This window comes from Arachis hypogaea, chromosome 6, assembly GCF_003086295.3.
Source record: "Arachis hypogaea cultivar Tifrunner chromosome 6, arahy.Tifrunner.gnm2.J5K5, whole genome shotgun sequence".
Taxonomy (NCBI): domain Eukaryota; kingdom Viridiplantae; phylum Streptophyta; class Magnoliopsida; order Fabales; family Fabaceae; genus Arachis; species Arachis hypogaea.
The window spans coordinates 105,526,914-105,552,173 of record NC_092041.1 but is presented as its reverse complement, the minus strand read 5'-3'; the positions used below and the strand labels follow the sequence as shown (position 1 = coordinate 105,552,173).

General features: G+C 35.1%; 4 protein-coding genes across 4 annotated transcripts; 2 read left to right on the top strand and 2 right to left on the bottom strand.

The window, feature by feature from the left end:
• The first annotated feature begins 3,252 nt into the window (after nt 1-3,252).
• LOC140173509 (uncharacterized) lies at nt 3,253-5,294 on the top strand. Its single transcript, XM_072197520.1, has 2 exons — nt 3,253-4,239; nt 4,339-5,294. Exons 1-2 carry the CDS (start codon nt 3,255-3,257, stop codon nt 5,160-5,162), a joined length of 1,809 nt encoding a protein of 602 aa, XP_072053621.1. The 5' UTR covers nt 3,253-3,254; the 3' UTR covers nt 5,163-5,294.
• A 1,053-nt stretch (nt 5,295-6,347) lies between these two features.
• Nucleotides 6,348-8,139, bottom strand: LOC140173741 (serine/threonine-protein phosphatase 7 long form homolog). The gene is made up of 6 exons (XM_072198306.1): nt 8,134-8,139; nt 7,658-8,079; nt 7,185-7,478; nt 7,020-7,110; nt 6,762-6,899; nt 6,348-6,572 (listed from the first exon to the last, which is right to left on the bottom strand). Exons 1-6 carry the CDS (start codon nt 8,137-8,139, stop codon nt 6,348-6,350), a joined length of 1,176 nt encoding a protein of 391 aa, XP_072054407.1.
• Nucleotides 8,140-11,651: 3,512 nt separating this feature from the next.
• On the top strand, nt 11,652-14,737 carry LOC112697332 (cyclic nucleotide-gated ion channel 18-like). The gene is made up of 6 exons (XM_072198305.1): nt 11,652-12,122; nt 12,212-12,424; nt 12,515-12,828; nt 13,059-13,170; nt 13,272-13,508; nt 13,590-14,737. Exons 1-6 carry the CDS (start codon nt 11,652-11,654, stop codon nt 14,313-14,315), a joined length of 2,073 nt encoding a protein of 690 aa, XP_072054406.1. The 3' UTR covers nt 14,316-14,737.
• Nucleotides 14,738-15,077: 340 nt separating this feature from the next.
• On the bottom strand, nt 15,078-18,242 carry LOC112697330 (UDP-glycosyltransferase 90A1). The gene has a single exon (XM_025750465.3). The coding sequence runs from the start codon at nt 17,823-17,825 to the stop codon at nt 16,419-16,421; it is 1,407 nt and encodes a 468-aa protein (XP_025606250.1). The 5' UTR covers nt 17,826-18,242; the 3' UTR covers nt 15,078-16,418.
• Between the last annotated feature and the right edge of the window lie 7,018 nt (nt 18,243-25,260).

The following is a 25,260-nucleotide window of genomic DNA, read 5'->3' as shown; positions in this document are numbered from 1 at the left end:
CGCTCAAGTCAACTTCTTCGTACTTACACAATTTCTAAAACCCAAATAAGGCTTCAAAAACCAGAGACCCTTTAACCTAAACTCCATTTAACTTGAGAGAAGAAAAGCCTCATAGCTTTTGGAAGGAGATGGAGAGTATTATAAGTAACCAAATATTATTGAAAGAGAAACTTGGATTCTTTGGGATCCTCAAAGAAGCTGCGAAAATCCCTTTCAAAAATCTCAATTTCATCATCTTCACCTGCCTAACTTTGCTTCCTCTGCTTTACTCTCTATCCATCTACGAAAGCATGTTTACGCAAACAATAATCGAAGCTGCCAAAGTGTTGCGGGAAGAAGCTGAAGCTCAAGCTAAAATGGAAAGTGATTGCATACTCTGCTCTCACCTGAGTTGGGTTGAGTGGACACATGTAACCAATCTTGATTATTTAATTGGCAAAATTTCTCAGAAACTAGTGATTCTGGTTCTGTCCCACATAGGAATCCTCCATTTGTGCGACCTATTCAGCACAATCGCCACGGTGAATTCATCGTCGCTACTTTATGCAGGGCACAAGGCGGATTCATCTCTTAAAGAAATGTTCACCAAACATGTCATGGACGCAAGGCTTAAAGGACCTCTGATCACTTCAATCTACGCTATGCTTTTCGCCTCGGTGTCCTTGCTGGGGCTATGTTCATTGCTGTTATATGTTTATGTTATGGGCACTACTTCTCCTTTGTTCATGATCATATTCTTGATTATGTTTGTTGCAATGCTGGGGAAATATCTGGAGTGGCTCGCTGTTTGGGACATGGGCGTCGTGATTTCGATCTTGGAAGAGAAAGAAGGCGACGTGGCAATTGTGATCTCATCATATCTTAGCAGAGATAATCGCCGAACTGGAATCTTCTTGATGGCTGGCTTTGTTCTTTGGAGAGTAATCTTGCGAGTAATGTATGTATTCTTAGCTTTGAATGGTGGAGGAAGTAAAATTTGGGTTTTGGTAGTTCATGTTGTGTTGTTTGGCTTCACAAATGTCTTCAAGTGGGTATGCTTTGTAGTTTACTATGTTGATTGTAAGAAAATAAGATCCAAGAAAGAGGTGTCTCTGGTACGAGGTGATGGAGTGTTGTCAGTTTAATTAACATTACCCACTCTATACATAATAAAAAATACTCTATCCTTGCTTTGTGATGATCCTCTAACATTTCTCATGCATTATATGTCATGTACTCATGTTTGAATCAATTTTGTAATCTGTAAAACTGTTTAAACTTTACAATGCTATAATTTTTTTTTTGGTATTACAATGCTTTGATTTATAGTATGCAATTTGCTAATCCCTTGCTTTAATTTCCTGATTTTATCATTCTCTAAATTCTTATGGTTAGCTTGTGGGCGTACAAGCAGGGAAAAAAATGACAAAAAGAAAAATAAGAAAGAAAGAGTGTGCAGGTTAAAACGTTTAATTTAGGAAAAATCAATTACAAGGACAAATAAGATAGGTTAGTTAGAGTATATGATCAATATAGGGCTTGAACCAAGCCGAACACGAGCTTCGCATGGAGGCTCAATTTTATGGAAATGGAGCCTATATGTGCGCTTTTCATCGATATGAAATCAAGGGGGGCTAGACATGCATGTGGGGCAGAGTTTTGGCAGCTTTTGGGAGAAGAACACGGACCATACGAGTTCTTTGTTACTGAATTTCTCTCCCCGAAATCGGATGGTCCGATTTGGGATGTTGGAGGAAAAAAATTTTTGTGCATATAAATCGGACCCTCCGATATGCTTGAGTTGGAAGATGAAGTCGAACGGTCCGAGTTGCATGTTGAGAGTTTGAGTTGAAGAAAACTGAAGTCGGACCGTTCGTTTTGGCTAGGAATGGCGAACCGGGAAATGAAAACGCATGGTCCGATTTGGTTGTTGGATATATTTTTGAATGAAGTTAACCTAGTCGAAGGGTCCGAGTTGAGTATAGAGGGCTATATAAAAGTGTGCAGCGAGTTAGTGCTAGGTTACCCGTCTTCTTCTCCTTCCCGTCTTCTTCCCCTTCTTCAGCGGCTGCTTCCTCTGTTTTGTTTCTTTGGGTCACTTTCATACTTATTTTGATTCAGAGAAGTTAATAGTTAAGGTTAAGGGTTTTTTTTGTCATTGAGAGAAATGAGTGACAGAGTATTAATTAAAGTGTATTCTTTTGGTCAGATCTTGTTACAAACGTCTGAAGGAGTAAAGTTTATTTGCGAAAATCCATTAGATGTTGTTATTCCTTTTATCATCTCATTTGAAGAGCTCAAGGGTGTGATCTGTGAGAAGATTGATTCTGAGAGGGCCAAAAAGATATCATGTATGCTATACAGATATCCCATACCGGTATTTGGTGGGTTCGTTCAATTTCAAACCAGATATGTGACGGACGAAGCGAGCATGCAGGAGATGTTTTCAATGTATATTGAAAACCGGGCTCAGATCTCGTTCATCGAGTTGTATGTAGAGTTTGAACAATCCGAGGCCGACCGGAATATTCAACAGGAAGATTATAATAGTGACAGTGAAGAAGACTTCGAAAGCAACTATGAATTTGTTGTTCCCGATGGTGATGAAGATCAAGGTGACAGAAGCATGTGCCCAGATGTGACAGAAGTGGCAAATGCACTTGCAAACGAAGTGCCGTTTGAGGAGCCATCATTCATGCGAGTTTTAGACTTGGAAGCCATGCATGTTCCTGAATTTCCGGAATATATGACTGCAGGTACGTAATCGTGGTATAAGTGTTTTTGTAGTTAGACATTGATTAAGTTCTGAAGATTTTACCCTTTTTTTAGCATTATTTAATCGTGCGTTCTGTGTCGTAGTTGTCAGGATCTAAAATGGTCCTCGACCCGTTAAGGAATTTATTTTTTTCTTTTATATGCTTCATGTGTTTATTAGGAAATAATATTTATGTTGTTAAGATATGGTTGTAGCAAATTGCATGAGTTTGTAACTATTATGTGCACAGGTTCGATCTATTGTACGGTTCAAATGCCATGAACCGGACAGGACCGGCATGGTTCCTTTGGTTTTCCGGTCGAACCGGCCAGTCCGGTCTGGTTTTTTACATTTGCTGCTGATGTGCTTATGTTGTTTAGTGTGACATCATAACATGTTCAAGGTTTTGATTTATAGGATACTGGATGCAGTGAAATTTGATTTACCTTTAGAGTCGGTTTTGAAATATCTGCGTATTAATGAAATTTATCTTATGGCATTTGTCCCAGCAGAAATTCCTATGGTCGCAGATGGTGAATTCGCCGTTAGGATGGAGTTCAGTTCCAGAGAAGCTGTTATTAAGGCGGTTAAGGAGTATACCATACGACGAAGCGTAGACTACCGGGTATATGAGTCTGAGCCGTTGACATTTTATGCCATGTGTACACAGTATGGGTCAGGGTGTGATTGGCTTATCAGGGTTAGCTTGATCAGCAGGAAGTACTGTTGGGTTATAAGGAGGTATAATGGTAGCCACACCTGTACCACCGCCACCATTTCACAGGATCATTCGAAGCTGGACTCTATCACAATTGCAGAAGCAATAAAGCCACTGGTTGAAGTTGACCCCTCCTTAAAGGTAAAATCGGTTATAGTAGAAGTGCAATCGAAATTCAACTACACCGTCAGTTATCGGAAAGCATGGTTGGCTAAGCAGAGGGCAGTAGAAAAAATATTTGGAGGTTGGGAAGTATCGTATGAAGCCTTGCCTATATGGTTTGAGGCCATGTGTCACAAGGAGCCATCAGCTGTTGTCCATTTTGGGACTATGCCTGCATATCAAGGCGATGACTTGGTGGGTGATATTCGGGTATTGCATCGTGTATTTTGCAGTTATTACCCTTGTATTAGGGCATTCAGACATTATAAGCCAGTTGTCCAGGTGGATGAGACTCACTTGTACGGAAAGTATAAGGGTTGTCTGCTTGTGGCAGTTTCACAGGATGGCAACAACAATATAGTCCCGATTGCGTTTGCTATTGTTGAGGGAGAGACTTCTGATACATGGCATTTTTTCCTAAGTAACCTCCGTCAACATGTTGTTACTCGGGATGGAGTGGGTCTAATATCTGACAGGCACGAGTCCATCAATGCAGCTGTGGAACGTAGTAACGGAGCTTGGTCACCTCCTAGAGCTTTTCATATGTTTTGCATCAAGCATATAGAGTCGAATTTTCTGAGAAAGTTCAAGGCACCGTACCTCCAAAAATTGGTCGTTAACATTGGTAAACATTTACTAAATTTAATCAAATTATTAATAAATGTGCCTTAAATAAATCTATTGATCTCAATTACTTTGCTTTCTACATGCTGTGATCTGCTAGGATATTCCAAGACGATGCGAGAGTACGAAGTGCGTTACCAGCGGTTAAGGGACCGCGGCGAGGCGTACACAAACTGGTTAAACCGAATTCCTCGCGAACAGTACGCATTGGCCTTTGATGGCGGGTACCGATGGGGTCACATGACGACGAATCTAGTGGAGTACATCAACTCAGTATTGAAGGGTGCCCGCAATCTACCCATTACTGCTCTTGTGAAGGCAACTTTCTATAGGCTAAATGAGTTGTTCACCCGTAAAAGAGCGGAGGCGGAAGCCCGGATCAATGCTGGCTATGTGTTTTCTGAGATAGTGACATCGAAGTTGCATGCAAACCAAATTACATCAGGAAATATACAGGTTAGTTGCTTTGACCAGCAGAATGAGGTCTTTGAGGTTCGTGAGATGCCAAGTGGGCAAGAGTTTGCAGTTGATCTACGTAGCCGTCGATGTGACTGTGGTGAGTTCCAGGTGGACCGGATCCCTTGTCGACATGTGTTCGCATGTTGTGCCAACCAGCGACTGGATTGGCGACTGTATGTTCATGATGTGTATAAGATGGATCAAGTGCGGCGGGTGTACCGTGCACGGTTTCGGCCACTAGGTAATCCCACTACATGGCCTGCTTACAACGGACCTCGGTTCATACCGAATCCGTACCTGCGACGGGTGACGAAAGGTCGCCCCAGGATGACGCGTTTTCTAAATGAGATGGACACGAGGATGTTACGTCGTCCTAGGCGATGTACTCTATGTGGTGCTGAGGGACATAGTCGAAGCAGATGTCATCGTTCAGTTGGTTCAAATACCAACAGAGAAGCCCCCTAGGTTCACAGTTTTAATATGATATTGTATAATAAAACCTGAATGAGCAAACTGAGGTAACATGACCTGCTATATGTAACCTTATAATTGATGACATTCTAGTATTATAACATATCTGTAGCATTATATAATATGATGGTTAGTACATCAATTGATAAATATCTGTAGGATCATATTAAGCTTTTATGAGACATTATTACATACTCCACATGGCTAATACATCAATAACGTCCAACACATATAAAGTACTCTATACAAAGTCCAATACATGGAAATTAGTCTAAACGGAAAAATAAATTCATCAGTACATAATGTCTAACCAATACAAATAACTCTAAACATTACATAAAGTCATCAGTACATAATGTTTAACAAATACAAATAACTCTAAACAAAAGGAAACAACTATTTTCTCATTTTTCACTTCACATCTTTCACAAAGTTCTTGCATTTCTTGGCCGCTTTTTTGAAGACAGAAGGGGTGAAACGATTAGTACTCCGACGTGGCGGATCAATCTTCAGATTGTAGCCTTTGACGTTGTCATCTGGACTACGTGCCTGACCTGTAAACATTTTTGAATAAACAAGTATGTGCAGCAAATTACATATTCAAATACCAACATAAATACCACAAATCAAGAAGCAAAATGAAATAAGAGATGCCATTTATGCAAAGAAAGTAAATAAGTCATCGAATATGTAAAGAAAAATAGTTAACATAATACCATCATTACGAGATTCTTCATCCTCATCGAACTCTTCAATTTCATCCTCCTCATCATCGCCCTCTTCATCCGGGTTATCTACTATATATGCATCGGTTTCTTGTTCGAGTGCGTTAGTATCTTCTTCAATGAGTCCCATGTTACATCGGTTAGGATTTTGATTATTCAAAACTCCTCGTCCACCCTCACTCCTACTAGAGTCGACAGATACGAAGCCTCCAGATGCAACGGATGAGGTATGGCCTGGATACCTTGCATCCAACGAATACCTGCCAGGCATGAACTCCGGCTGATGGCCATATTGGGAATGTGAAGCATCTGCAGACATGAACCCAAGCAACTGGCTAAAAGAAGTTCCATCACCTATTTCAAACTGTGACATACCCCAATATTGTTGCTGTACTGGAAATGATGGGGTGAACTGTGTCTGAGGTAGATACTGAGTTGAGGACTAAGGTTGTTCTTATGGAGGCGGAATTGGAGGTGATATATGTTGCTCCTGCTCTTCATTGTCCTCATCCATATCCTGACCACCCTCATTGGTATCTTCATTACCCTCATACATATCCTCATTGCCCACATCCAGATCCTGGTTACCTTCATCATTCTCTTCACCCACAAGATTCGACAAGGCTAAGCGGTCCCCATATTTTGATCGGTACCAGTTCAGGTAGGTATCCAACGGATGCTGTGAAGGCATGGGAAGTTCAGAAAGAACGTAGTGATACCTGTTTGTCCAATGCATAACCCAATTTGAATGAGTCGGTGTCGTGGCCCAATTAAGGTTTTTAGGTCCAGTCAGAATCTCTCCATGAGCCTTATCCAAATTCTATTCCTGAGAAGGTACTCCCTGAACGAAACCAAACTGTCGCCTGACCCTATCGGTGGCATGCCACTCGGTACATTCAAACGACACCAATGGAACTGTAACGCTCCAGACAACTGACTGCATGTATATTTCAGCAGGAATTATGTTTGGATCCACACGATCCACAGCATAGGCAACCCAGACAAACTGAAAAAATAAAGAAAACTCATGATTACAACCCACAATTCAAATATCTAACACAATGACTTATAGTTTTGTCGAAGCCGAATATTCCCAAAAGTTAATACTTATTTAATTAAAACACACCTGGCCTTCCTGAAGTTCATCAAAGGCCTTCCTAAAGTGAGCTAGCTTCAGATATCTATATCGTCGGTCACCACGCTCCCAGTTACGCCACCTAATACGATGTCCTCAATTAGCTCAACTGAATCTTAAATATCAAGAAATGGATACATTGTAACATAATATTACCTGTTTGCTAGTGGAAAACTGCGGGGTTCTCTAGGAAGCGGCGATAGATATGGCAATCGGATCCAAGCCCAACAGAGCAGAAGTGTTAGTGAACCATCTATTTCCTTACAGTTATAACGAGATGCCCTGTATAACGCCCTGTAAAGGTGTGCTAGGCATGCCGAACCCCAACTATACTGTCCAATATTGACAAAATCACGAAGTAAGGGTAGAAATTTCCAGTGCACACCTGCCCCAGACTTATCCCCAAACAGTATCGTCCCAATCAGCAACATAATGTGACACCTCACATACCTAGTAATTAATGACAATGTAGTATTATAACATCTCTGTAGCATTATATAATACGATGGTTAATACATTAATAGAAAAATATCTAATGTAGCATATTAGCCTATTATGAGACAACATTACATAGTCCACATGACTAATACATTAATAAGTTCAGTAACATAATATGACACGTCACATACCTCTGTATACTGATTTCATCATTCAATTTTAAATTCTCTTTTAGATTCCGAAGCCTTGTTAGTTTTATGCAGCTTGATCTACAGTCCTCTCTACGAGGTGCAACCCCAAATTGAAGCAGACACTCCGCCTCCATGGCTTCAAAACTACTCATTGTCATCCCTGTGATTGGAAGACCATCTGTGGGAAGACCAAGTAGTAGAGACACATCTTCAAGAGTCACGGAACATTCACCAATGGGAAGGTGAAACGTATGTGTGTCTGGGTGCCAACGTTCGATTAGAGCATTTACCAATGCTTTCTGACACTGAACTATCCCAATCTGAGACACATGATAGAACCCAGTAATTCGTAAATGCTCCTCCACCCTATCGTTGTACCGATCCGGAAGAACCGGGTGGTTACATGTCAACATTCTTAATTTCTACAAAAAAACATAACAAATTACTAGTCATATAATTAACAGTTACTAACTTACCATCATCAATCATTTCACTAAATCCTTATATAACTAATTCTTTTAACTTCTAAAATTATTTAATTAATCCTTAAAATTATTCATAATTACAAATAAAATTCATGACCTATACATTTATTCTTAATGAATATTCTCAACAATATTACAATAATTTAAATATTATCTAATACTAATTACTCATTTGTTAAACATATTTTTTCCTCAATATTAAAAATTATTCACAATCAGTATATGCCATCATGAACAATTCTACAAAATATTAACATTCATATTCTAAAAACTATAAACATTGTCATAATAAAAAAGATAGCATGGCTTAATTAAAATAATCCTATTAATCATTGAACATTAACATTTTCTCACTCACAATAACAATAACAATAATATTAACATTTAAATTCTTCTATAACATTTTCTCACTCACAATAACATTTAATTTGGTTATATTTATTTTAAATAATAATTATAATACAAAATATTAAAAAAACCCAAACAAAAAATTCCGTCCTCTATTAAACTAGATACCTAACAGTCATCCGTTTACATTTTAAAATGTAACGACCAACAAAATAATAATAATTATATTACTAACAATAATATTTACCATTAAAAATTAATTATAAAAAATCTAAAAAATTTAAAAATGTCATATAAATACGGGAAAATACTAACAATCAGCATTTTATTTATATATCTAATTTGCATTTCTAATAATAATAACAATAAGAAGTAAATAGTTTACCATATAAAATATTAAAAAATTCCACAAAAAATTAACATCTTCTATTAAACTAAAAACCTAACAATAGCAACAGTCATCTGTTTACATTTTAAATTTACCATCTAACAAAATAATAACAATTCTACCACTAAAAATAACTTAAAAAATTTAAAAAAATTCTAATAAACCCTACACAATACTAATATTTATTTTACTTATATTTCTAACTTGCACTTCTAGTAATAACAACCAAAAGAAGTAAATAGTTTACAATAATAATTTTAAGTATAAAAAATTTAAAAATATTTAAAAAAAACTTACATAATCAGAATGACTGAGATAATGCATAATATGAAACTCAAGTCGATCAACATCCTTAATTTTATTTTTCTTTGGCATGCTTTTAATTCTTCTACCATGCAAAGCTCAGAGGTGGGAGAGGAAGAAGAAAGGGGCTCCAAGCTGAAAATGAAGTGTGGGAGAGTGATGTTCTCGGATGGTGAGAGGAGTGAATGAGTAAGTGTCTTGTTTCAGGGGACCGTTTGGGGAGCTGTTGCAACGCAACGCGTGTCCTTCCCTTCAGTAATCGGACCGTGCGTGTGCTCTCCACCAAAATCGGACGGTCCGTGTGGTTTGTTGAACTCGGAGGGTCCGAGTTGTGCAACCCCTGACACCACAGTCTCGTCCAGCCCCTCCCTCCCCCATAATGCCGTCCAACTCCACTCGAGCTCCAATAACGAAAATAAAAAGCGTCGCATGGATCAGTATTAGGTTGGTAAATTATTAAATATCCAATATTATGTTAGTATTGCTACACGTACAAGTCTTTTTAGCATACAAGTCACTTACATAACGCGCATAAAATTATGTTTCTTTCTCTTTATATCTTGCGTTCTTCCTCCTCATCTTCCTTCTTCTTCTTCTTCTTCTTCTTTGCGTTTTTCCTTCTTTTTCTTTGCGTGTTTCACCTTTATTGTCATTTTTTTATTACTGTTGATATTGCTGGATTTTTTTCTCTCTTCCTCTTTCTATTGATTTAAAGTAGCGATGTATGTAAATTCAATAGTCAATAAGTTTAAAAAATTAGAAATGTATTATTATTGATGAGTATGACTATCTTTGTTGTTGCGTTTGTTTCTCCTTCTTTGCGTTTGAATAATCTGAGCTCCTGTTTCCTTAGCCTTCATCTGGGGCAATAAGTAGGCATTTCAATGTTGGTTCCAAGCTCCCCTGGCCTGTCCGTAGCATCTTGAAAAGAATTTTAAAATGTGAAGATCTCAGATGGTTAAGGAAAATATCATTGTGGCAATTTTTCTTATAATTTAGGTATAGATACTAGTGTTATTTGTGGGAAATGCTTAAGTTGGTTCTGAATTCATGCAAAAGGATTTTTGAGGAACGGCTTTACTTTTATGTTTGGACATTTTCAATTTTCTTCAAGATTTAATGTCTGTACAATTTTTAACTAAATAATGCAATGAAATTTTCTCTTTGAAATCTCCTAGAGAAAACCTCTTCTCCCCTGTTTTTCTTTGTGCATCAAAGTGGGAAGTGGGAACTAATAACATTGATCGAAGCCCCGGATCTTCCTTTTTTAGATCTCAAGCATTTTGGATTGCAATGTCAACATGCTAAGTTGCATGACATTAATATATTCCTTTTTAAGGTGAATTACATTGGTTATTCATTATCATTTAGCTTCTCAATAATGCTTCTTGATAAATGGTAATAAAAGCCAGAATAAAGTGGACATCCTTTGATGAAACTATCTTCGTGACCATGTATCATATTGGTCTGTGGTTTCTTAAATCCTAACAAGAATCTTAGAAGTAACGCTGGGTAGATTTTGTGTCATTGATGATCTTCCATGCTGTATTTATTTAAATTTTCACGTAAAATTTATAATTCTCCTTAGTTCTATAGAAAATATTTCATTTAAATTATAAGAAAAATGATAAATAAATATATTAATGCATTTAACTTTGACTTCACGTTGGGACGATTATATTGAACTAAATGAAACTTTTTTTGGATTCAAATAGAATATTTTAAACTTTAAGGATTAAAACATGATTACGCCCAAACATATAGGGCCAATTAGTACTTTACCCTATTTTTAATTAAAAAGTGACATTAGAACACTTGTTAATAAGACAATTTAAAAGATTTTTCTTTTAGTCATTTTGCATTTAATAAAATTATGTAATAACCTTCTAAAACACTAAAAAAATATGTTGCAAGTATATAAATTTAATTTAATTTCCACTGTAACATAAAAATAAATAAATAATATTATCATAGAAAGATGTCACAAATACTTACCCAATGATAGTGCATGGAAAGAAGAACGATAATTTTTCAGAACCAAATAATTAAAAAAACAAAAATGGCAATTTTTAGTATGCAGCAGGAAAAAAGTTGAAAGATAATGGACGTTGTGTTGTCTTGTCTAGTCTCTTCCATTCTATGAAGCAATATGCATGCAACATGTTGATGTATTCCCCTACGTTCGCGCAATTCCTCTAGTTCCCCGCATTTTATTTCTCAACGTTAAAAAATAGCCCCTACCACATCATCACCACCATTTTTCCCATTCTCTCCTACTCCCTTGCCTTCCCCCAATAATCCTCATTCCCTTCTTCTTCTTCCTCCTCCTCCTCCTCTTAGCTTCTTCTCTACCATATCAAACTAATCCCATTTCTCTCTCAATATCGCTCCATTGCTTCATCAGTAACTATACTCCCGGTGCATAAGGTTGGCCAGCGGAATCCGTTAACCCCGGAATCCGCCATGGAAGATGTATAGAATAATTTCGACGCCGGCGTCAAAGTTCCGCCAGTTCGGGCGACTCCGATCAAGAACTAGAAACACCGCCAACTCTGACGAGGAGAACGCATTCCAGATCCTATGGCGCTACCAGATCCTAGACCCGGACAGCGACATAGTTGCGTATTGGAACAGGGTGTTCCTCGTGGCAAGTCTCCTCGCTCTCTTCGTGGACCCTCTTTACTTCTTCCTCCCCACGGTGGGTGGCACCGCTTGCCTCAAGGCGGACCCCAGACTCAGCATCATCGTCACCATTATGCGAACCTTTGCCGATCTCTTCTACATCCTCCACATGGTCTTGAAGTTCCGCACCGCCTTCGTCGCCCCCAATTCTAGAGTCTTCGGCCGTGGTGACCTTGTCATGGACCCTCACGAAATCGCCATGCGCTACTTGAAGTCCGATTTTGTAATCGACCTTGCCGCCACTATTCCTCTGCCCCAGGCATGTCAATTTTCTTTTTCCTTTATAATATAACCCATGCTAACGACTTTTCAGAGCTTAACTTATTTTCTTTTGGTCACACAATGCAGATTGTGATTTGGTTGGTGATTCCAGCAAGTAGTTCTTCAACAACGGATCATGCCAACAACACTCTTGCACTCTTTGTTCTAATTCAGTATATTCCCAGGCTCTTTCTTATCTTCCCTTTGAACCAGCGTATTACGAAAACCACTGGCGTTATTGCCAAAACCCCCTGGATTGCAGCCGCATACAATCTTCTTCTCTACATGCTAGCTAGTCATGTAAGATCACCAGTGAAATGATTAAAGCATGCACCTCTTTCTTTTTGATAATTTAATAATTTTGTTGTTGAAACATGAAATGTGAAACAGATTACAGGAGCAACGTGGTATCTGTCCTCAATTGGGAGACAATTCAACTGCTGGAAAGCAGAGTGCGAAAGAGAGAATAGATCAAAAACCATAACTTGCTTGCCTACTTTTCTTGATTGTAACAGTGTGAGTTTACCTGCAAGGCAACACTGGCTAAATGTCACTCAAGTTATTAACAGATGCGATCCCAAGGCCAAGCTCAACGTCAAGTATAAGTTTGGCATGTTTGCAGATGCTTTTCTCAATGACGTTGTTACTACTAACTTTGTGGAAAGATACTTCTATTGTCTTTGGTGGGGATTAAGAAATTTAAGGTATGCTGCTGCTATATTTTACTACTATTGCAAACTCAAGTTTATATCAACCAAAATGCTAAAACATAACTCATTTTGTTATACAAGGATCCATAAAAGTGTATTTATGTGGATGAAAATGTCTAAATTCTAGTATTTGTCTTTGTAGCAAAAATCTTTTGAAGTTTAACAATTTTTGCTAATGATTATCACTTTTAACTTTCAGTCTGTCCTTTTTTTTTTTTCCTTAGCTCGTATGGACAGAATTTGGACACAACCACATACTTCCCAGAGACATTTTTCTGCATCTTCTTATGTCTTGCTGGATTAATTCTCTTCTGTCTTTTGATTGGAAACATGCAGGTAACAAAACCATCCGGTTTTTCATGCATTCTTTATTAGTCCATATATATTTTTCGCTACCTGAAAATAAGATGCAAGTTTTTTTGTGCTCCATTGTTTAGACATACTTGCAATCAATGTCAGTTAGACTTGAAGAATGGAGGATTAGGAAGAATGACACTGAGCAATGGATGAGACATCGCCAATTGCCTCCAGACTTGCAGGAACGCGTTCGTCGCTTTGTTCAGTATAAATGGCTTGCCACCAGAGGAGTGAATGAAGAGTCCATACTACTTGATCTACCTTTGGATCTCCGTCGTGAAATTCAACACCACTTGTGCCTTTCTCTTGTTCGACGTGTATGTATTTTCTCTTTTCTCAACCAATGTGTGTCATACATAGTATACAGAGTAAGATTTTGTTTTAATTTGTATCCACAGGTCCCTTTCTTCTCACAAATGGATGACCAGCTCCTTGATGCAATCTGTGAACGGCTGGTGTCATCATTAAGCACAGAAGGCACATATATATTCCGAGAGGGAGATCCGGTCGACGAAATGTTGTTCATAATAAGAGGACAATTGGAGAGCTCCACAACCAATGGAGGAAGGTCTGGTTTCTACAATTCCATCACACTTAGGCCTGGCGACTTTTGCGGCGAGGAGCTGTTGACATGGGCCTTAATGCCAAATTCCACCCTCAACCTGCCTTCCTCTACTCGAACTGTAAAAGCTTTATCAGAAGTCGAAGCTTTCGCGTTGGAAGCAGAGGATCTAAAGTTCGTGGCAAGTCAATTCAAGCGGCTTCATAGCAAGAAACTCCAGCACGCGTTTAGGTACTACTCCCAGCAATGGAGGACATGGGCTTCTTGTTTCATACAGGCGGCATGGCGAAAGTATCAGAAGAGGAAAGCGGCGAGGGAGTTGTCTTTGAAGGAGGGACACTTTTACATGTCTCTCCCTGAGAAGGACAGAGAAATGGATCAAAGTGGAGGATCATCATCATCTCCAGGGAATGTGAGAAAGGTTCAGAACATTAGTACAACCATTTTGGCTTCAAGGTTTGCGGCTAATACAAGGAAAGCTAAGCTTCGTGGCAGTGATCCTGTGCCACAGTTGTTCAAGCCTGATGAACCTGACTTCTCTGTAGATCGTGAGGAAGTTTAGGTTAGATTTGGATTTTATCTTTGAGTTAGAAGAAAGATATCTATTTCAATCTCCACAACCAAAAAGGTTTTTGTTTTTTCTCAAAGATTCTAAGTATCCAAACACAGCTAGCAATAGCATGTGCTGAAAAAAAAAAGGAAAAAGAAAAAGAAAAGACAGAGTTTTAACTTGATTCTATATAGGAAGTTTTATGACTTGGATATATAGAAGGTATATACAAATAGATTAGTATCCGTGATCAAAATTCACAATCCTAGTTCTTTGTCTTGAATGATGAATCTAGTTGCATCTTCTTCATAACATATTGGCGTTAGGTCACTAGACACCAGCCAGAAACATGAATGCACTTAGACTATGTATCATATTGATTCTTTTGTTGCCATATCATCATACTTGGACATGAAAATTTTGGTTTATTTCTACATTTGTCAGAAGCTTTTTAGCGATGCTTGTAAGATTTTTTAGTAAAGTTCATTATATTAATTGTAGACAGTAGTGTTGTAGAATATATAAAATTCACTTTGTAAATTATCAACCGAAGTATAAGAATGTAGAGATTTGCATAAGCCTTAAAAGGACTATGTTAAACTATACTAAAAGTTACATGGTCTACAAATAAACGTAGATTTGGTTTAATTTGCATAATCATGACGTTTTTGAAGTTGAGAAATTATCCTAAAGGGTGTTCTCTGGAAGTAAGCGCTTGAATATGGTTCAAATAAAAAATAAACTTACATGTTATTGGATCATTTAGATGTAAGGTAGTTTAAAGGAGAATTTATCTTCATAGGACTTGATTGAATGAGGTAAAGTACATGTGATGAAGGGTGTCAGCGGGCTAAGAAGCATATGAAGAGAAGCCACAAAAGTTGTCATGGCAAATTTCCCTGGCCTTTCAATTTGTAGTAGTAACGTAGACTCGTAACTTAGTTGAATAGAAAGTCTTTAGAATTTGAACATTAAATGTGTTAAACAAGTTTGAGACATAGATTGACATCACCTTCTTTCTGTTCATCACCGTCTTCCTAGTGCATTCGTTCAGTTAAGGAACTTAGAATTATCTGTACCGCTGGAGTTCCTTTCCTACCCAATATATAGTAGCTATATATCACTGTTCTTTCGCCGCCTAATTGCTTATCTCAAATCAACCACATATCCACATTAGTGACCATGTACTAAATAAATAAATAGACATCGTATAGGAGAAAATAGAATCGTAATAACGTAGAAATATATGTTAAATACATACTATTTTAGTGTTTCTATTTAACCATTTAATTTTGTAAGATCTAATGCAAGAAAAAAAAAAAATTCAAACGTTTTTAAAATAAGACTGCACCTGCACATACTGTTTAGGCTATAAATAATAAAAATACACAGTGTTGCAATAAATCAATAAACAGAATTATGTTAGTGGAAATGTGGAATACATACATTCACCTGCAACTGTAAATTGGCATCACCATCTTTTGTTCATCACCAGCTTCTACCTTATGCATTTCCTTCCTACCCAACAATGGCAGCATCATTGCTGCTGTCCTTTTAATTTTCATGCTTCCAGCAGCTAATTACTGCGCCTATCACAAATCAACCATGCATCCATATAGATAACCTCTCGAACTTAATACCATCCCTTCCTAATTCCTTCTTTTGGCCAGGTAGAACTACGTACTGTTTGATTGAATTTCACTCTTTGTTAGCAATAACTTAGCTATTTTGGATAAATTAGAACGTTTAGAGGTTGGTTTGTTCAAGTCACTAAAATTTTTTATTAAGGTCATAAAGATGTAAAAAATAATTCTTCTATCAATAATATCGACATAAATAGATTTTTTTTTCTTTAACACACTAAAAATAATATAAAACTAATAAAAAATGTAAATATATTAAATAATTTGTGTATAAAAAATGTATAATAAAATAAATAAAAAGTAAATCATATAGAAAAAATATAAATAGATAATAAATATATTAAATAATGTAAATAACAGATATATTAAAAGTTTAATTTATTAGATATACAAATAAATTATTTTATTATTAAAATTTAGGTGAATAATTTAGCCTGTCTGTTGTTAATGTTGTCCCCTCATATATTTTGTTCTACTTCTTTCGGCATAACTCATGAATGAGATGGTCCAAAGCTGACCAAGAGGAACCACCCTCCTGAACAGCCATCCTAGCCAACCGAGCCAACACCTTAACATTCTGACGTAACTGAATCCCTCTCTCCCCTTCCATCAACTCCTTCACACACTTGCTCACCCCTTCTCTTTTCACAGACCCCCTCACCTTCCCATCACACGTCTCCATTCTAATCCCCACCTTCAACTCCTCCTCCACCATCCTCGCGTTCACGTGCTGCTCCGCCATCATCGGCCACGCTACCATCGGAACCCCGCCGCACACGCTCTCCACCACCGAGTTCCACCCGCAGTGGCTCACATACCCACCCACTCTCTCATCATTCAGTATCTCCCGTTGATCCACCCACTCTCTCACCGCCATCCCTCTCCCTTCAACCCTCTCTTCGAACCCCTTTGGTAGAACCCAATCCTTCTTTCTTATCACCCACAAGAAACTCACCATGGATTCTTCCAATCCCATCGCTATCTCCTCCAACTCTTCATTCGAAACCTCCGCCTGTGACCCAAAAGCCACGTACAAAACAGAGAACTTCTTTTTCTGATGCAGCCACGTCATCCATTTCGGTTCCTTCGTACCCGAAAAACTACCCACGTCATCAGCGAGGCACAACGGACCAACGCACCAATACTTATGAGAAGTATTCGTGGTTTTCAAATAGTCAACGAAGAGAGGCTCTAGTTCGTAGAAACTGTTGACCACAGTGCCGTAGCTGTTGACCGAGGCTCCAACCGATTTCACGTTGAACTCGTAAGGGATACTCCCTGGTTCGGCGTTTCTGGAACTTGGCTCCAAGTCTTCCTTGCAGATTTTGATCCATGGAAACCGAGTCAACTCGACTAACTCGTCGTCAGGTTGGGGCCCACGGAATATTCCTTGCATCTCTGCTTCCCTAAAGACGCTGACGCTATAACAGCTCATGCCGAAGAAGACGAGCCTCGGGATGTGGAATTTGTTGGCGGATTGTAGGGTCCACCAGAGAAACCCGTCGGTGACCATGAAGCTGACACGTGGCAGGGTCTCGAGGGCTTGCTCGAAGTGCGGTTGGATGGAGGCGGTGGCCATGGCGAACTCGAAGAAGAGGGACATGGATGGGAGCTTGTCCGTGCTCTCTATTCCGGGCGGGATGTCGTTGTTGGTGGTGGAGACTGTGAACGGGAGCGTGACGATGGAGGCGGCGGTTCCGGAAAGAGAGTCGGCAATGAAGGGGCGGTTAGCGGTGGTGGTGAAGAGGGTGACGGAGAAATTGCGGCGGAGGAGGAGGCGGGCAAAGTGGAGGAGGGGGATGGTGTGGCCTTTGGACATGAATGGGAATAGAAGTGCGTGGAAGGAACTGTTGAATTCTTCGGAGGGGATTGAACCCATTTCTTGTTTGCTGCGTTTTGTTTTCTTTACACTAGTTTTTTTAGTGTGGGGATGGTAGTTAGGAACTTGCTTTGTGGCATGTGCACTTGAAGTTGCGGTATTTGAACATACTTATCCCTGAAATTAATTCACTAGTGCTTCCGAACACAGTTAAAGTTTGAGTAGAATATTCTGATTTCAGTATTTTTCTTAGAAATGCTAAATTGTCAAGTAGATTTTGTTTAAGTAATTAGTTATTAATATTTAAAAGTATAAATTAAAAGAATTAAATTGATAATTAAAATAATTATTAAAATAAAATATTTTATAATTAAGTGATTTATCCAACTAAGTTGTATAATTATTTTTAACATTCACAGGCACTTCTTTTCTAATATACTGTTTTTTTTATTATTATTGTCATCACTATTACACTATTAGAGCCTGCCACCTTCTTCTTTCTTTTTATTTGGATTTTTTTTTTCTCTATCATCATCGTCATCGTTAGAGAGTGAAACAAAAAAATTATTAGAAAATAAAATAAAAAAAATAAATAAAAAAATGTAAAAAAAGAAAAAACAACACTAGAAGATAAAAAAGAGAAAGAAGAAGAATTTTAAATTATGCAAAATTTATTAAAAAAATAACATTAAAATTTGTTTAACAATAACATAGATATCTTAGTTTTGACATAAAAATTTCAGTCTCACTTTAAACAAATTTCGGTGTTATTTTTATTTTTAACAATAATTCAATCCAATAAGTGTGAATTTACAATCATTTAACTAAATAAGATTGTAATACATGTTTATTCAAGTCTAATATGAGAAGCAATATATACTCCAAAAAAAGAGGTAAAAACAAAAGAAAAGAAAGAATGAAAAAAGAATAAGAAACAGAAAAAATACAGCATTAAAGAAGAGATTTCTGTATTTTATAGCAAAATTTTGATATTAAAATAATGAAATTTTGGTGCTATTTTTGTTTATGGCAAGAATTCAATCCAATAAATGTGTTAAAAAAATTTGTGTCATAATAAAAAAAATTGGTTTTATTTTTTAATAAATTCTACATAATTTAAAACTCCTCCTCCCCTTCTTCTTCTTCATTATTATCTTCATCTTTTTTTTTCCAATTTCTTATAATTCTTTTTCTTTATTCTCATAATAAGAATGAAAAAAAAACAAACAAAAAAAGATATATATAATATTGCAAAAATTATCAAGAAGAAAAAGAACACGAAAAAAAAGAAAAAACGTAAAAAAAAAGAAGAATGTAAAGAAGCATAGCGTGTTCGCACGCACTAATAATAAAGCTGGTTTTTGTTTGGTTTGAACCAATTTAATTAAATTTAATTGTCAAAAAGATTTGAATATATAACATCACTCTATTAAAAATAATAAATTTCAGAGATTGTTTAGTATTTTTTTGTTTTATGATTTTTAAAATAATTCAAAAAATTGTAAAAATAAAAATAAAGGAAAACTCGAATCATAATTTTAGAGTTGGTTTATATTTTTATTTTGATATTTTTAATTTAGAATTTTGTTAATAAAAATTAAAAGATATTAAATTTAAAAACAAAAACAAAATATACCCGTATTCTGCGAGAATGTTCTTACATCTTCGGTGTAGCAACTAGCTACACTGTTTCATGATGACAACATGAGAAATTACAATTTCATAAACAAATAAATAGTAAAATTGAGTACAAATTACATTTTTTTTCTAAAAAAGAATTATAAATTATATATGTTAAATTATATTGATACTGGTATTAGATAGACAATTAAATATATATTTTTAGTGCAAATTTAATATAAAAAATGTAAAATATTATCATAAGAAAAATATTAGATAATTAATATTTTTTTTATTTGTTTTACATTTGAGTAACACCAACCAGCTTCTCATTTCTTTTCCTCATGGGAATATGAAAAAGAAAAATTGTGCACAACTTATTTTCTTATTAATTTGGTTATTTATAAGATGAATTTAATTTTGATGCATTAATAGTATATTCGTTTTTTAATAATTATTTACATGATCAAAATAAAAAATAATTATTTTTGTTAATATATTATATATTTAAATACACATTTAAAATTATATTAGATTAATAATACATTAAAATTAAATTCTCGTAATATTTTTACTTAAGACGACTTCTTCAATATGTAGGATATTTATTATATTAACTATATCATATTTATTATTAAGAAAATTATATGGTACAGATCTAAATCTGTACAGATTTAAAGATTTAAAGATGTGGCAAAATCTAAACCACACATCCTAAAGCTATACTTTTCACTCAAAACCGTAACTCTTCACAAAGAAAAGCGTCACCTAATGGAAAAAAGTAAATTAGAAGATTTAAGAGAAGAAATAATTAAGTTATCAAAATTAATAGATCAAAAATTAATGATTTTAACTAATGTTAATTGTAATGACACCGAATTCTTAAAATCAATACAAAATGATTTTTCTCAAAATCTTTATTTTACTATAAGTTTTATTGAAGGACTTCAAAAACCTGAAAAAACTTATTTTTCACATGGAATTTCTAAAAAATGTTACCATGGAAATGATTCCCCACATCTTTATCATATCTTCAACCCACAATTAAATTATATAGTAGATATGCTTGAAGAAATATTAGTATCCATAAAATTTCAAAGAAATAAGGAAAAAGAGAATCCCAAAGAAGAAAAATTTCAAAATATAATCAACATAACAGACTTAAAAGTAAAACCACCATTGAAATTATGAATATTGAAGAAAAATTAGAAGAAGTTACAATGCTTTTTAAACAATTAAAAATGGCTCAAGAAAATAATATTATTGAACATAGTTTTCAAATAGAAGAAGAATTAGTAAATTCCGAAAACATAGAAAATGAAGAACACATTCTAGATTATTCAAGTGACGAAGAACCAGCAATTCCAATACAAGTAAAAAATGAAGCTGAAACATCTAAGGATAATCAATCTCAATTTAAATGGGAAACAGGTTTTGATAATTATGCCTTTAAAAAAGGTTTTATAAATAAAGATTCAAAATATACAAAAATATCATCAAAATACATCCCTAAAATCCAGGAAATGGAAGGAGATAGAATGCTCGATTTAGACTGTAAAAAGAATGAAAAAGAAATTTTCGAAAACTGGTTGAATTCCTTCTTATTAGAAGCATTTACTAATCCAAAACTTAGTGAATTGTCTGGAAGAGACATTTGGAATTACATAGGGTTTCATACTAAAAGAACTATAAGAGATTATATGACATCAATAGAAAACCAAATAATAGAAGAATTAGAAACAAAAACATCAGCTTATGATAAGATATTATATATAATGATGATTCTATATAAAGAATTTTTTGGAAAAAATATTATAGATCATAGACAAGAAGTCTATAATAAAGAATATCAAGAAGCAAAAAATCATTTAGCTAATATTCAGATATATGATTTATGTAATGTGGAGTCTTATATATGTGAATATAGAATACATTATTACAAATTAAAAGAAGAAGATAAAAATCATTATCTTAGTATGTATGTAACAAAACTTCCATATCCTGCTAATGAATTTATAATGGGAAGATTTATAAGAGAAATAAATAGAAGAACAATAGAAAATAATTTTGGTGGAGCAACCTCTGCAATAAGAGAGAAAATAAAAGAACGTTGTATGCAAGAAGCAACTCAAAAAAGATTTGCAAATATAATTAAAATTTGCTGTCAAGATAATGAGGAGATACCTCAAAAATATGGTCTTAATAAAAATTTTCAAAGAAAAAGAAAATATCAATTTAGAAAAAGAAAATACTATCCAAACTGGAGAAAAAAGAGATATTTTAGAAAGAAAAATAACAATAAAAATAAAAGACAAAGAAATAACTATTGCCCGGATAAAAAAGAAAATTGTAAATGTTGGTATTGCCAAGAAGAAGGACACTATGCAAATGAATGCCCGAAAAAGAAGGATAAAAAGGATCTTACTAAACAAATAGAAATTGCTAAGTCTTGTTTCATGGAACCATTAGAAGAATCTGATGACAACTTAGACTATATTTTTGAATATGTCTCGGAAACAGACTCAGAGACTGAGTAATAATGCTACATTTATTACTATAAAAATAACAGAAAAGTTTATAAATGCTTTCATAGATTCTGGAGCAACACAATGCTTTGCTAGTTCAAATATAAAACTTGATTGGAAAAAATTAAAGAAACCATTAAGAGTTAGAATAGCTGACAAATCAATACATAAAATTGACCAAAAAGCAGAGATGGTTAAAATTTTTATTCAAAATTATAGGTTCATTGTTCCATCAATATATATGTTAGATTCTGGAATGGATTTTATTATAGGAAATAACTTTTTAAAGCTATATCATCCATTCATTCAAGAATTAACATATATAGTTTTAAGAGCTCCACACGATTCTTCAATAAATCAAAAATCAAAACGAATAAAAATACCGACTACTACTATAGATAAGATCTTAAAATTTAAAATATTCTCTATATTAGAGACATGTTATTTAAATCTATACTTTCAGATAAATATCCCAAAAAATAATCTTGAAATAAAGATAGAAGAACTTTTGGATGAAATTTGTGCTGAAAATCCTTTAGATATTAAAAATACAAATAACGAATTAGTAAGTATTAAATTAAAAGATCCTACAAAAGAGATACATGTTCCAAATAAAATTTCTTATTCCGCAAGAGATAGAGAAGAATTTTCATTAGAATGTAGAGATCTTTTGGAAAAAGGAATTATAAGATTAAGTAAAAGTCCTCATGCGGCTCCAGCCTTTTATGTCGAAAACAATAATGAAATTAAAAGGGGAAAACGAAGAATGGTTATTAACTATAAGAAGATGAATGAAGCAACTATTGGTGATGCTCACAAACTTCCAAGAAAAGATTCTATTTTAGAAAAAATCAAAGGAGCAACTTGGTTTTCATCTCTTGATGCAAAATCAGGGTATTGGCAACTTCGTTTAGACGAAGAAACAAAGAAATTAACTGCTTTTACTTGCCCAACAAAAGAATCAACAAGTGTGTTGCTCTATGAATGGAATGTATTACCATTCGGATTAAAACAAGCCCCAGGTATTTATCAAAGATTTATGGAAGAAAATCTAAAAGAGTTAAATGAATTTGTTTTAGTGTACATTGATGATATACTAATTTTTACAAAACAGGATAAAGAAGTCATCTTCAAAAATTATTAATAGTTTTAGAAAGATGTAAAGAAAAAGGATTAGTTCTTAGCAAAAAGAAAGCAAGAATAGCAAAACAAGAAATAGAGTTTCTTGGGTTAATTCTATCCACTCAAGGAAAGCTAAAACTGTAGCCAAATGTCCTAGAAAAGGTAAATTTATTTCCTAATAAAATAGAAGATAGAAAACAATTACACAATTTTTTAGGGTGTATAAATTATATTTCTGATCAAGGATTTTTAAAGAACATAACAGAATACACTAAAAGCTTATTTCCAAAAATAAGTACTAAAAAAGAATGGAAATGGGATGAAAAAGACAGTATGCAAATTCAAATGATTAAAGAATTATGTGAAAAACTTCCAGAACTTTATATTCCAGAAGAAAATGACTACTTAATAGTAGAAACAGATGCTTCAGACACAACTTGGTCAGGATGTCTAAAAGTTAAGAAAGCTATAAAAAGTTTGGAACAAGAAAAAGAATCATTAGATTCTAAATATTCCTCAAAGGAATTACTTTGCAGGTATATTTCAGGAACTTTTACTCCAACAGAATAGAGATATACCACTCATGAAAAGGAAACTCTAGCAGCCATTAAATCTCTTAAGAAATGGAAAATTGATTTACTACCTAGAGAATTTACATTAAGGAGAGATTCAAGTTATCTAACAGGTTTCATACGATATAATTTAAAAGTTGATTATAATCATGGACGATTGGTAAGATGGCAATTATTTTTGTTACAATATCCAATAAAAATTGAATATATTAAGGGTGACAAAAATGTTATTGCAGATACATTAACAAGAGAATGGAGTTCGTCTACAACGCATTAGACCAAGAAATTCAGAAATACGAACAAGAACTCGAAAAATGCAAGCATTGTCAGCAAATAAGGACACAGATCCAATCCCTCAAGAAGGCCATCGAAGCAATGAAATCAACACAACATCCAAAACCATCAGAGTTCAGCCAGCTAAGCGTGGTGGACAAATCAGGTGAAGAAAAAATTCCAGAAAATAAAATAATTGCTGAAATTATCAAAAAATCCACCCAAGATAAAAAATATTATGTAATTTATAATGGCCCCATGAAAGGAGTATATGATGCCTGGGAAAAAGTAGCACCATTTACACATCAATCAAGGATAATTCATAAAGGAGGGTTTTTAACACTGGAAGAAGCAAAGGAATCTTTTAAGGAATATGAAGCTCTTCATCCAGAGCAAACCCTAAAAAGAGCAGATAAAGCTCCAATTCAAACCCAAAGAACAGGAATAATAAGAAACATTCCTACAAGGGCTGAAATCAAGGAAAAGAAATGGGTCTGTAGATCAAATCTCAGAGAAACCCTTAACATAGTCCTAAATTGGACTGAAGAAAAAAGGGCAATCTTGGGATATTATCCTATTGCAAAAGAACAGTTAACAAAGCTGGTTATATTTCCAGAAGCTTCCCCATCTGACACCTATCAGTTTTTCCAGTATGGATTAATTGATACAATTTTAATTTTTAATGATTTGAAAATTATTAGTGAGTTTCCTGCAGGATTCGTTGATGCAGTAAAGAGATTTAAAAATATGATTGACAACGTAAATCTAAGGGATATATCCCTAAAATTTACGAACAGTCAACCTATTTTTAATGAAGAAGAAGAATGCTTGGTTCCAGCACACCAAGTAATATTCATGTCCGTCTTCCCAGGAAATTTTCAACCAATTGATCAAGTTCAAGATTTAACAATCTACAGTCATGAAGGAAGACTAGCCAGCACACTAGCAAGGGTCTTCGAAAGAACTCAAAAGATAACAAGGGAATCTCACACAAGAATCAATTATAAAAGCAGAAATACTTTGCTTGTGTCCAGTAAAAGGAATGAAATTGAAGAGAGAGATGAGACTCTTAGTGGAATTTGAATCAGCATTCTACAACTTATCTGGACTCTTAGAAAAGCTCCCTGAAGGGATAAAGAGGAATCTCTGCTATTTGATAAAAGACAGAGAAGACCACAAGTACCAGCTATGTGTCTCAGAGTTATCTGAAGAAAGCAATAATGAAACGGAATCAACCCACATGATAAAGGAAGAAGACAACGCATCTGAAGGTCACATGATGAAAGAGGAGGACAGCACATCTGAAGCATCTCTCAACATTATTGCATAGTGACGTAAGCGCTTAGGTCATAGAGCACCAACAATGTAGCTGGTGCAAGATAA